Source organism: Podarcis pityusensis (genome assembly GCF_964106645.2).
Source record: "Podarcis pityusensis genome assembly, chromosome: 18".
NCBI classification, from domain to species: Eukaryota; Metazoa; Chordata; class Lepidosauria; order Squamata; family Lacertidae; genus Podarcis; species Podarcis pityusensis.
In genome coordinates this window covers 6,510,031-6,523,638 of record NC_138043.1, presented here as the reverse complement: position 1 = coordinate 6,523,638, position 13,608 = coordinate 6,510,031, and the positions used below count along the sequence as shown (strand labels likewise).

The 13,608-nt window shown below is 48.6% G+C and overlaps 1 protein-coding gene across 1 annotated transcript in view; it reads right to left on the bottom strand.

The window, feature by feature from the left end:
• Positions 1-11,936, bottom strand: part of HDGFL2 (HDGF like 2) — a 30,597-nt gene extending 18,661 nt beyond the window's left edge. Inside the window, exons 1-4 of the mRNA XM_080988572.1 lie at positions 11,777-11,936; positions 4,100-4,176; positions 3,853-3,991; positions 2,072-2,304 (exon numbers count right to left, since the gene is read on the bottom strand). Coding sequence (XP_080844698.1) covers positions 2,072-2,304; positions 3,853-3,991; positions 4,100-4,176; positions 11,777-11,848 — 521 coding nt within the window. The 5' untranslated portion in view covers positions 11,849-11,936. The remainder of the gene's footprint in view (positions 1-2,071; positions 2,305-3,852; positions 3,992-4,099; positions 4,177-11,776) is intronic.
• Between the last annotated feature and the right edge of the window lie 1,672 nt (positions 11,937-13,608).

Sequence of the window (13,608 nt, the reverse complement as noted above, 5' to 3'; positions counted from 1 at the left end):
TTGCTAGGCAAAATAGGGAGAAGCCTTCTCTTTGTAGGGGAAAAAAGAATCAGCTCTAGGCAGCGAGACTGGAAAAACTTGAGGGGCCCTGCCTGTGGTCCATCTGTTCTCACAGTGGCCAACCAGATACATTAAGCCAGAGTTCACCATACTTGGGTCTCCAGCTGTTTTTGGACCACAATTCCCATCTTCCCTGACACCTGGTCCTGCTAGCTGGGGATGATGGGAGTTGTAGTCCAAAAGCAGCTGGAGACCCAACTTTGGGAAACCCCCAATGCAACAGTACACAATAGCCCTCTCTCCTTCTTCCAGCAGCAGGCACTCAAATGGCAACAACAACTTTAAAAAGCTTCTCTGTACATGGCTGCCCTTCAGACTGCTTCTGACAGTTCCAAAGCAGACCCTCTTTCCTTTGGGGCAAACAGCTGCTGTGAACTTCTTTGCCAGGGCTGCAGTTCTCTTATGGCAGCCATGTTGCAGATCGCCCCCCAACAAAAATACCCTCTGAGTTACAGCACCTATAAATGTCACACTGCTATGTAACAAGAACGTTACAGAGCTAGAGAATATGAAGGAATGTCTCCACCCGCATCGTTCAGCCCGGACACTGAGGTCCAGCTCTGAGGGCCTTCTGGCGGTTCCCTCCCTGCAAGAAGTGTGGTTACAGGGAACCAGGCAGAGGGCCTTCTCAGTGGTGGTGCCCTGTGGAATGCCCTCCCATCAGATGCCAGGGAAATAAACAACTACCTGACTTTTAGAAGACATCTGAAGGCAGCCCTGTTTAGTGAAGTTTTTGATGACTGATGTTTTAATGTATTTTTAATATTTTGTTGGAAGCCACCCAACGTGGCTGGGGAAACCCAACCAGATGGGCAGGGTATAAATTTATGATGATGATGATAGAATAATGAAAATAATACAAGGAACTGGAGCAACTCCCCTACTGCAATGTAACGAACGAATTTGCAAACGACACCAAAGTGGAAAGGGTAGAAGAAAGAATTGGGATTCAAGATGACCTTAACAGATTGAGGAACTAAGCCTAAACTGACAGAATGAATTTCGATAGGTGAGGTTCTGCACTTAAAACAGGAAGAACCAGCTGTACAAACATGAGGGACACCTATAATGGCAATAGTACATGTGACACAGATCTAGGGGTTTTAGTGGACCACAGGCCTAACGTGAGTCAACAGTGTGGATGCAGCAGCAGAAGAAAAAGGCAATTTTTCTATTCTTGACTGCATAGTGTCCAGCTCAAGGGAAATACAGTCGTACCTCGGAAGTTAAACAGAATCCGTTCAGGAAGTCCATTCAACTTCCAAATGTTTGGAAACCGAGGCGTGGCTTCCTGCAGCCAATCGGAAGCCGTGCTGCGCCTTCGGGTTCCAAAGAACGTTTGCAAACCAGAACACTCACTTCTGGGTTTGTGGTGTTCGGGAGCCAAAACATTTGACTCGCAAGACGTTCGGGATCCAAGGGACGACTGCAATAGTATTCTGCCTTGGTCAAATCCCCACTTGAAGACCTGGGAAATGGTTGTTGCCTCTTGGGCTTCCCAGAGGTATCTGTTCAGCCCAGGGGTTGTGTCAACCTGGTCCCTACCGCCCACTAGTGGGCGTTTCAGGATCCTAGGTGGGCGGTAGGGGGTTCTACGGCACAAGCTGAATCCTCCTTCCATCGAGGACTGGTGGGCGGTAAGGAAATTTTACCATCAAGAAAGATGCATTAGTGGGCGGTAGGTATAAAAAGGTTGACTACCCCTGGCTATCCACTGTGGGGAAGACAGGCCAGAGGTGGGGAAGCTGTGGCCCTCCAGATGTTGCCGGGTTCAACTCCCATCACCCTTGACCACTGGCTATACTAGCCAGGGATTGTGGGAGTTGGCGTCCAACAACATCTGGAGGAGGACCACTAGTCTCAAGCTACCCCTGAGACAGGCCTTTGGTCTGTTTAAACAGGGCTCTCCTTATAGTAAGCAGAGAAGTTCCGTTGCCCAGACTGGCCAGTTTAGACAGGGAGCCCACAGTGGGAGACCAGGGCTGGGGGTGGGGGGTGGAAGCACTTTCACTCCCCAGCGGCTACACTCACTTTCATGGCTAACGGCTTCCGCTTCAGACCACTGTGATCGCTTCCCCTGTCCGACTCGTCGTCGCTCTGCACTTTCTCCACGGTCACTCCCGCGGCACCGACTGCGGCCATCGGGGCAGATTCCTCCTCCTCCGCGATGTCGCTTCCGGCTCCTCCGGCTCCGCCAACTATGGGGTCAATGTCAGGGACTTCGCTATCGGAGGAGCTTATTGGCTGACAGGGGAGAGAAAGGAAGACAGGCAAATGGTAAGATGTTTTTTCTAAAAAGCTTTGTAAATCCCCACACACAATTCCACGAAAAAAGAAACAGAGGGGGTCCGGAGCTGGGAGCAGAAGCCTATCAATGGTGTCTGGGGAGACTCAGGTTCACCTCCTCACTCAGCCACGAACCTTGGGCCAGTCACTGTTGCTCAGGCTAACCTTCCTCACCTCCACCTCTTAATCTCAGGTTCAAGCCCCGTGTTGGGCAAGAGATTCCTGAATTGCAAGAGCTTACAACTCTACAACTCTACGATTCTATAACCCATGCTCTGGTACCCCATCTCGGCTAGATTACTGTAATACGTTATATGTAGGCCTGCCCTTCAAGACTACTCTGAAGCTTCAGTTACTGCAGGCTGCCTGCTACAATTTTAACCAGTATAGCCAGCGTCTCTGTTGTTATTATTTATTTCATTTCTATATGGCACTATCTTTTTAGAAAAGCTGTTCATATTACACCTCTTTTGAAAGAAGCATATTGCCTGCCTATTTGCTCCTGAGCTCAATTTAAAGTGCGGGTAAAAAGGTAAAAGGTAAAGGACCCCTGAGAGGTTAAGTCCAGTCAAAGGCGATTATGGGGTTGCAGCGCTCATCTCGCTTTCAGGCCGAGGGAGCCGGTGTTTGTCCACAGAAAGCTTTCCGGGTCATGTGGCCAGCAGGACTAAACTGCTTCTGGCGCAACAGAACACTGTGACAGAAGCCAAAGTGAATGGAAACACTGTTTACCTTCCCAGCACAGCAGTACCTATTTATCTACTTGCACTGGTGTGCTTTTGAACTGCTAGGTTGGCAGGAGCTGGGACAGAGCAACAGGAGCTCACTACGTCGCAAAGATTCAAACTGCCAACCTTCTGATCAGTAAGCCCAAAAAGCTCTGTGCTTTAGACCACAGCACCTGTGTCCCTTAAAGTCCTGGTACTTACTTTTTAATGCCCTAAACAGCTTGGACCCAAAATACCCGAGGGAGTCCCTCCATTTTTTAAACCAGTGTGTTAACTGGCTTCTCAGTGCCAGGATGTCTGTGTTACCAATGACAGCCTTGGTGGCCGGCCATTGTGTCACCATTCATATTTTCTGCATTTCATTTCCTTCCAACCTTGCTGCGTACAGTCCGTCTCACCCCCACACAGTCCGTCTCACCCCCACACACTCCAAAACAACCCCAGCAGGTATATCTGCATCCCGAATCTGGTGGACTGTAGACCAAGAAAGCTTGTGCCACTATCAACCTGTAAGTCTTTTAACATGTTGTAAGGCTGTTGCTTTTGATGCAGACGACCGACGTGGCCCTAGTGTGGGTGCAGAATTATTTGTGTCAGGGGTTGGGAATGTTTGGCCCTCTAGACAGCAGGACCAACAGATGGGAGTTGCAGCCCCACGTTTGGAGGATCAGAAGTTCCCCACGCCAATGTGCGGGATGTACAAAGTTCCCCACGCCTGAGCGGGATGTACAAAGCCAACTATTGTAGCTCCAGCAGGGCTGTCCTTGACGCCGCTTACCGGAGGCGCACTGTAACTGGCATGCGGGTTGTTCTGGATCTCCCACAATCCTTCGTTGAAGCCTTTCCGTTTGTTGGGCTTTCCATATTTGTCCTTGTATTTCTCGTAAGGGAAGAGGTCCTTGGGTCCCAAGAAGGCCCTGGGGCAGAGAAGGAAAGCAAAGGTTAGAGAATGGGGCAGGGCGGCATCGAGCAAACGAAACGCAGGGAAGCTGTGCCCTGCCCCAGATCCCGAGACCGGAACTTACGTCTCATGGGTGCCAAAGAAGAAAATGGGATATTTGTTGGGCGGGGGCTTCACTGCGCCATCAATGATATCGTCGATCTGGAAAGAAGAGAAAGTCAAATGGGATCAGCATGGCGGCTTGAGTGATTATTGCAGAGAATCACCTTGGTATCGTGGTTAAAGCGGGGCTGGCCAATGTGCAGTCCAGATGTTGTTGGACTACAACTCCCATCATCCCCATCCATTGGCCATGTTCGCTGGGGACGATGGGAGTTTTAGTCCCACAACATCTGCTACGCTTGGGTTAAGAGCACAGAAAAAGCATTTTGGTTCCTGAAATTCATTCTGATTGTGCGTATAAAATATACCTGATAGAATTCTACAGGACAGTACAGTGGTACCTCTGGTTACGTACTTAATTCGTTCCGGAGGTCCGTTCTTAACCTGAAACTGTTCTTAACCTGAAGCACCACTTTGGCTAATGGGGCCTCCCGCTGCTGCCATGCCGCTGCCGCACGATTTCTGTTCTAATCCTGAAGCAAAGTTCTTAACCCGAGGTTTAGCGGTTAGCGGAGTCTGTAACCTGAAGCGTATGTAACCTGAAGCGTATGTAACCCGAGGTACCACTGTAGTGTGTGAAAACAGTCAAAAAAACAGGCATGCTCCTAAAATTGCCCCTTTCCACTGCAAGTTCTCAGGCTTCCTTCAACAAACCCTGTTCAAGGGAGAGTCCTTTTAAGATCAGTTGAAGCGAAAAGGAGGAAGAAGCAAGGTCTTTTGGATCCGTCACCGTGTTTAAAAATAAAAAAGGTCTCTCGTTAAATATTCATCATTATCTCCACTCCCAACAGACTTACTCCACAAGAATAGTAGTTGATGACATCAATTTGTACAATGTGAACCTGAATAAGTTCAAAGTAACGGAGCCAGTAATTAAATCATTTTAAGTTAACGGCTGAATCAGAACTGAACAGGATGAGAGAGAAGAAATACCGTTAAACCTTTGGGTTCGGTTCAGCGTTAGGGCAAGGTCTCAGCTCTGCCAGTTTCAAAATGAGATTAAATTGCACACTTCAAGGAAAGGGTTTGTTGCTGCTGCTGCTGCACTACTTTGCAAGTCAGCTGGTTCATAGCAGAAGATTGTGCTCTTTTGCTGAAGCGCTATGGCATGAGCGAGGTGACTTGCTTCATAGCAACAAAAAGATGCTGCTGTGTGCCTGCATGCCAGCCAGCCAGATGGTGGAGGTGCCAGGTGCCATCCTGGCACCCTGGTGTCTTCACTAGGTCGCAAGTGGCCGACAGCCACGTGCAAAATGCGCCTGGTGAGTTTTGATCGCTGGGTGCAGGTGTGACCGTCAGCTAAGCCCTTCCTTTGCAAGATACAAAGAACAACATGATGCCGTAACACCACAAATGCGGAGCATCCCTTCTCATGTTTGGCTTGGTGAGCGAAACCTTAAATATGTGGGCTGTTTCCCCCTCCCACCCCCACATCTCTGAGAGCAAGAAAGCAGGTTGAGGGTACAAACTCCATGTACTTTCCACAGCGTCCTAAGTCAAAACCCCAAAGCTGCTAGAAAGGAGCTAGTCCCTGGATAATGACAGGATATACAGTGGTACCTCGGGCTAAGTACCGTATTTTTCGCTCTATAAGACGCACCAGACCACAAGACGCACCTAGTTTTTGGAGAAGGAAAACAAGAAAAAAAATATTCTGAATCTCAGAAGCCAGAACAGCAAGAGGGATCGCTGCGCAGCGAAAGCAGCAATCCCTCTTGCTGTTCTGGCTTCTGGGATAGCTGCGCAGCCTGCATTCGCTCCATAAGATGCACACACATTTCCCCTTATTTTTTAGGAGGGAAAAAGCGAGTCTTATAGAGCAAAAAATACAGTACTTAATTCATTCCGGAGGTCTGTTCTTAACCTGAAACTGTTCTTAACCTGAAGCACCACTTTAGCCAATGGGGCCTCCTGCAGCCGCCGCGCTACCACCACACGATTTCTGTTCTCATCCTGAAGCAAAGTTCTTAACCCAAGGTACAATTTCTGGGTTAGCGGAGTCTGTAACCTCTGCCTGGTTGCCTGTAGCTTTGCTTCTCGCAGTGAGGGAACCGCCAGAAGGCCCTTGGAGCTGAACCTCAGCATCCGGGCAGAACGATGGGGGTGGAGACACTCCTTCAGGTATACTGGGCTGAGGCCGTTTAGGGCTTTAAAGGTCACCACCAACACTTTGAATTGTGCTCGGAAACGTACTGGGAGCCAGTGTAGGGATGAAGAAGTGTTTGAGATCCCCCTGGTGCCAGGCATGTTTTGCCACTGGCACGAGTCTAACTGTAACCACATGGTGATCTCTGGGTGCCAGGCTGACCACTGACATCTCCATCTGGCTGGCCCCTCCAGCTTTCTTAAGCAGGTGAGCAAAAGACATTATTTATTGCATTTATATCCCACATTCCCCCCACAAGGAGTACATGGTTCATGCCCCTCCTCCATTAATCCCTACAAAGACCCTGTGAGGTAGGTGAAGAAGCTGTGACTGACTTCAAGGTCACCCAGTGAGCTTCATGACGGATTGGGGATTTGAGCCCTGATCTCCCAAGGTCCTAGTCCAACACTCTAGCCACTACCCCACCGTGGCTTCCTAGAGTCCTGTTATAGGGCCGATCTATACATTAAGTAGGTAAATAAATACAGTGGTACCTCGAGTTAAGTACTTAATTCGTTCTGGAGGTCCGGTTCTTAACCTGAAACTGTTCTTACCCTGAAGCACCACTTTAGCTAATGGGGCCCCCTGCTGCCGCCGGAGCACGATTTCTGTTCTCATCCTGAAGCAAAGTTTTTAACCTGAAGCACTATATCTGGGTTAGCGGAGTATGTAACCTGAAGCGTCTGTAACCTGAAGTGTCTGTAACCTGAGGTACCACTGTACAGGGAAAGAAAGTGCCTCTTAGAGAAGGAACTGAAATATTTTCCTGGAAGTCTGCATTTGTTTTGGAATCATCATAGAGTTGGAAGGGGACCAAAGGTCATCTAATCCAACCCCCTGCAATGCAGGAATCTCAGTTAAAGCATTCTGGATTGTTTTATTCTGGATTGTTCAAATAAAAGAATCCAGAATAAAAGAATCCAGAATGCTTTAACTGAAAGTTTTAATGTCTTGTAAACGGTTCTGAGATTTCCCCTTTAAAATATAAAGCAGGATAAAGGTGAAATGAATAATAAAAACAGTATCAGTAACTTGAATGGCGTGTGGACATTCCACTGTGGTGACAGCAACCCAGGTTTTAAGATGCCATTTGGTGATTGGCTTATATATCTGAGTTTCTGACCTTGAAGAGATTCAACTGGAAGTGCTAGAATCCCAAGGAAGTGCTAGTATGTGAATCCACGGTACAACAGGGGGCAGGGAAGAGAACCCCATTTGGATAGCAAATGTATAGGCTGGGCTCTTGCAAAATAAGGCTAGCGTGCTTGGAATGTCAAGCTAGGACCTGAGAGATAGGGGTTCAAATTCTCACTCGGACGTTAAGTTCAATGGGTAACCCTGGGCCAGTAAGTCTCTCAGCCTAAACCAGTGTTTCCCAAACTTGGGTCTCCAGCTGTTTTTAGACTACAGCCCCCATCATCCCTGACCACTGGTCTTGCTAGCTATGGATGATGGGAGTTGAAGTCCAAAAACAGTTGGAGACCCAAGTCTGGGAAACACTGGCCTAAACTACCTGACAAAATGAGGGGGCGGATTGTAAGTGAAACAAATAAAACAATGGGGAGCAGAAAACTGGAACCCTTCCCATTCTGTTCCAACACCCATTTTATAACTGGGAAGGGGGATCCCAAGGCCCTGGGGCAACAAGGGGTATATTCTGTGCAAAATGTTCTGCCTTGTGCCCAGCACAGGTCCCAGAGGATATTATTATTATTATTATTATTATTATTATTATTATTATCATCATCATCATCACCACCACTGGTACCACTCATCACATAATTATCATCATCACAGGTACAACTGTATGTGAAGCCAATTGGCTCCATTGCACAACTGGGGGGGGGGAGCGATGAAAGAGGAAAAAATTGGGGGCTGGTGCACTAGGATGCCAATTATCTAGGGTTGCCCTATTGTATGATTCCTTTTACAGGAATAGGGGGCCTCAACACAATGATGGCAGACATTAGGGATAACCCCCTCAGAACTCTTAGGGTACAGGAAAACGTACCTCTTCTCTCTCCTCATTGCACAACACTGCCCCAACAGAATATCACAAACTGGAGGATGCCCACAAACCGTTTTGGAGGGATACAAGTGGCATGTAAGGCCAACTGCATAGAAAATCCTTGATGGGGAGGAAAATGTACCCTGTCCCAAACTACCTACTGCACAAACATTTCTGCCACCAGTTTAAGCAAAGTATTTGGTTACTGACTAATGCACATTTGGGACGGAGATTCCAGGCAGACCCTCATGATGTGTGTGTGTGTGAATATGTTGTTGGGGGGGGGGGAATGCACAGACTGTACTTATTGTATCTCACAAGACCAGGGGTCAGCAAACTTTTTCAGCAGGGGGCTGGTCCACTGTCCCTCAGACCTTGTGGGGGGCCGGACTATTTTGAAGAAATTCCAATTTTAAATCAAAGGACACATTCTACTCATGTAAAAGCACACTGATTCCCGGACCGTCCGTGGGTCGGATTTAGAAGGCGATTGGGCCAGATCCAGCCCCCGGACCTTACTTTGCTTACCCATGGCATAGACAGAGAAAAGGGCACACATAACATCTGAGTGAGTGTGTCTGTGTGTCTGTATGCATGTATGGATTGCATGAAGTCTTTCTCGTCAACAGTGGGAGGTTCCCCCCAATTCCACAGCCAGCATTATTTCTGAGGGAGTAGACAGGGCCCCCATTGGAGACCCTATATATAGAGCCTCCACAGGGGTCCCATTTCACCTCATTCCCCACCCCTCCCAAATTAGCGAGTGGGAGCAATTCCATTAACTATTAACATCCCGGTAGACATTGGAGCCACCTTGGCAAAGCTAAGCAGATCCAGATCTGGTCAGCACCCGGACAGACGACCGCCTAAGGAAGACACCTGGGGTTCCACAATGGAATAGGATATAAATATAATTAAATTTAAGTATTGTGCACACATGCCCAACACAATCCCTCCAACCCCCTCCTCGGACTTAAGAGGAGCATTCAATGACAGGCTTCCTGACCCAAACCCCTCGGCGCCAAACCTTGAGGGCGAATCTCTCCTCAGCATTGCAAAGGCCTTACCCGTGTGAACCAACACCTGTTTCTTTGAACCCCATGCATACATGCATATATCACGTATGTTACCCACATAGATTCTGTAGGCCCAAACTGGAGGGCCCACCCCTCCCCCCCAAAAAATCTGTTCGAACAAGCAAATGCATGCATAATCCATAGCTGTCAGCTTTTCCCTTTTCTTGCGAGGAATCCTATTCGGAATAAGGGAATTTACTTTTTAAAAAGGGAAGCGTTGACAACTATGGCATAATCACATGCATTACAGTGGTACCTCGGGTTAAGTACTTATCGTATTTTTTGCTCTATAAGACTCACTTTTTCCCTCCTAAAAAGTAAGGGGAAATGTGTGTGCGTCTTATGGAGCGAATGCAGGCTGCGCAGCTATCCCAGAAGCCAGAACAGCAAGAGGGATCGCTGCTTTCACTGCGCAGCTATCCCTCTTGCTGTTCTGGCTTCTGAGATTCAGAATATTTTTTTTTCTTGTTTTCCTCCTCCAAAAACTAGGTGTGTCTTGTGGTAAGGTGCGTCTTATAGAGCGAAACATACGGTAATTCGTTCTGGAGGTACGTTCTTAACCTGAAACTGTTCTTAACCTGAAGCACCACTTTAGCCTATGGGGCCTCCTGCTGCTGCCTCTGGAGCCTGATTTCTGTTCTCATCCTGAAGCAAAGTTCTTAACCTGAAGCACTATTTCTGGGTTAGCGGAGTCTGTAACCTGAAGCGTCTGTAACCCAAGGTACCACTGCATTATTATTAAAATTTGTATACCGCCGTAGCTTCTGTAGGCCCAATCTCCCCCTTGCTGGGGGGCCCATCCACTCCAAAAATAAAAAATCTATACAAGCAAGCACACACGAGTTCATGCATGCATAATCACATGCATTATTATTAAAATTTGTATACCGCCTTGGCTACCCGATTGACAGGACTGGAAACCACAATGCAAAAACACACACACACACACACACACACAAAAACACAACACCACAAAACTGCCCATGCATTTTAGAGATACATTTGGGGCCAGGCTCCGCCGCACCCTCAGTCTCATAGTGGGGGTGGGTTGCAATGCTAGCAGGAGCCCGGCCGGAGCCCGATTTCTGTTCTCATCCTGAAGCAAAGTTCTTAACCTGAAGCACTACTTCTGGGTTAGCGGAGTCTGTAACCTGAAGCGTCTGTAACCCGAGGAACCACTGCATTATTATTAAAATTTGTATACCGCCGTAGCTTCTGTAGGCCCAATCTCCCCCTTGCTGGGGGGCCCATCCGCTCCCAAAATAAAAAAATCTGTACAAGCAATCACGCACACATTCATGCATGCACATTCATGAATGCATAATCACATGCATTATTATTAAAATTTGTATACCGCCGTAGCTTCTGTAGGCTCAATCTCCCCCTTGCTGGGGGGCCCATCCGCTCCCAAAATAAAAAATCTGTACAAGCCAATCACGCACACATTCATGCATGCACATTCATGAATGCATAATCACATGCATTATTATTAAAATTTGTATACCGCCGTAGCTTCTGTAGGCCCAATCTCCCCCTTGCTGGGGGGCCCATCCGCTCCCAAAATAAAAAAAATCTGTACAAGCCAATCACGCACACATTCATGCATGCATTCATGCACATTCATGCGTGCACATTCATGAATGCATAATCACATGCATTATTATTAAAATTTGTATACCGCCGTAGCTTCTGTAGGCCCAATCTCCCCCTTGCTGGGGGGCCCATCCGCTCCCAAAATAAAAAAATCTGTACAAGCCAATCACGCACACATTCATGCATGCATTCATGCACATTCATGCATGCATAATCACATGCATTCTTATTAAAATTTGTATACCGCCCTGGCTACCCGGTTGACAGGATGGGAAACCACAATGCCCAGAAACAAAACAAATAACACCACAAACCTGCACATGCATTTTAGAGACACATTTGGGGCCAGGCTCCGCTGCAACCCCCCCCCCCTTGAATCTCATGGTTGGTTTGTTTGTTTTTGCAATGCTAGCAGGAACCCGGCCCCCTCCCTCTCTCCCTTGCCCCTACCCCCCCCACCCAGCCTTGCTCTCGTGGGTGGAGGAAGAGGCCTAACATCACACAAACACACAGCGATCGCACACACACAAAAAGGCTGGCGCCCCATGCAAGGGAGGCGGGCTCCTTCCGAGCTCCTCAAGGTGCTGCTTCCGCCTCCGCCGCTAGAGGGCGCCGTAGAACAGCCCCCTAAGGCGCAGCCTCAGAAGCAATGAGAGGAAAACGGGGGGGGGGGAGAGAAAGAGAGACGCCACTCCCTCCCCCCCGCTCATGGCGGTTGCTAAGCAACGAGGAGCCCCCCCCCCTCAGTATCTATATCTCCCCTCAGCGCTCCCCTCGCGCCATATATAGATATGGAGACAGAGGAATGTCCCTCACCCTGGCCGGCCAGTGCGGGTATCCCTTCATCTTGGCGAAGACGAGGTCTCCGGCCTTGAAGCCGTGCGGCATCTCGGCGGCGGCTGGCGAGCAGGCCCCGGCCAGGCCTCAGGCTTCGCCAGGCAACCGGGAGCGGGGGTGGGCGTGGCCGCCGGGCCTCTTGAAGGGGAGGGAGGAGGGGGAAAAAAAAAAGGAAGGAGCCGATTGGTTCTCGCCGCCTGCCGCTCCGACGACGCCCTCCTCCTTCATTGGCCGGCGAGCACGCGCGCACCTCCCGCCCAATCGGAGGGCTGCCTCCCTCAGGGGGAAACGGGGCCTTGTTGGGGAGAAAAAAAAGCGAAGGAGCCAGTTGGGTCTCGCCGCCTGCCGCTCCGCCGCCGCCCTCCTCGCTCATTGGCCGGCTGGTATGTCTGGTGCGCGCGCGCGCCCCTCCCGCCCAATCGGAGGGCGGCCTCCCTCAGAGGGGAGGCGGGGCCTCGTTGGGGAGAAAAAAAAGCGAAGGAGCCGAGTGGTTCTCGCCGCCTGCCGCTCCGCCCTCCTCGCTCATTGGCCGGCTGGTATGTCTGGTGCGCGCGCGCGCCCCTCCCGCCCAATCGGAGGGCGGCCTCCCTCAGAGGGGAGGCGGGGCCTCGTTGGGGCAGGCTGGGTAAAAAAAAAAAAAAGGGAGCGGGAATGGGTAAAGGGGCGGGGCTTTTAAGAAAAGGCGGGGCTGAGGGAAGAAAGCCGTTGGGACTCAAAGAAAGGGGATCCCTGGGGGTCATCTAGTCTGACCCCCGACCCTCGCAAGGCGAGGAATTGGGCTCGGGACAACGTGGGGCTCCTCGGACCCACGAGATGTGAAAGAGCCTGGTGGCTCTGCCGCCTCAAGGGTTTGGGGAAGGGGAAGGGAGCGAGCACTCTGCACATGCTCTGGAGAGCTCTTGGTCCTCCTACACAGCTGAATTCTCTCTTTTTTTAAAAATAATATTTATTAAAGTTTCAAAGGAAAGAAGAAAAAAATTCACATTAGTAAAAAAAAAAATTAACAATGAAAAGGAAAAATACAAAGTAGAAAAAAAGAAAAGACAGTTAAAAACAAATCCATCTTGTCCTCACTTCTTTTACGTTTACTTGTTTCCCAGACCTCCTCATACCTCCCTCTTTTGTATTCCAATTAAATTTGTTAATCCAACAATTCCTTTCCCTCCTTTTTAATCCTAATCTTTAATCTTGATATATTATAACATTAAATTTTTACATATTAAAAACCAATTTTTCCATATTCTTTTGTACCTGTACAGCTAGAAACCACTTAACTTCAATCCAACATCATTCTAACATTCATTAATTTTGCAATATTTCTGTAAATAGTCTTTAAATTTCTTCCAATCTTCTTCCACCGACTCCTCTCCCTGGTCATACACAGCTGAATTCTCAGGCGCATGGGAAATGAATGGATGAAATGAATCAAAGGGGAAGAGCGGTTGCAGGCTTCTCTTGTTTTTAATTGCACGTTTTGCGTTCTCGCTTCGTGTTCCGACTGCTGCAAACCGCCCTGGGATCTTCGGATGAAGGGCTGTGTACAAATCTTCATTAATAAATGCAATGATTTCATCGAGCCTATTCTTGAGCTGTTACTATTATTATTTTAAATATCATCGTTGAAACAGGTGTCTTCCTGGCTTAGAAAGTTTGCGCAAGTATTAACACCCTGCAAGGGAATATTGGGCAGGGACAGGAGATGCAGAATAAACCTTCAGCTTTCTTTCAAAAAATAAATTAATAATAATAAAAGAAAATGGTCATCGTCGTTATTTCTTAAATTTATATACCGCCTAAGGATCACAATTTTG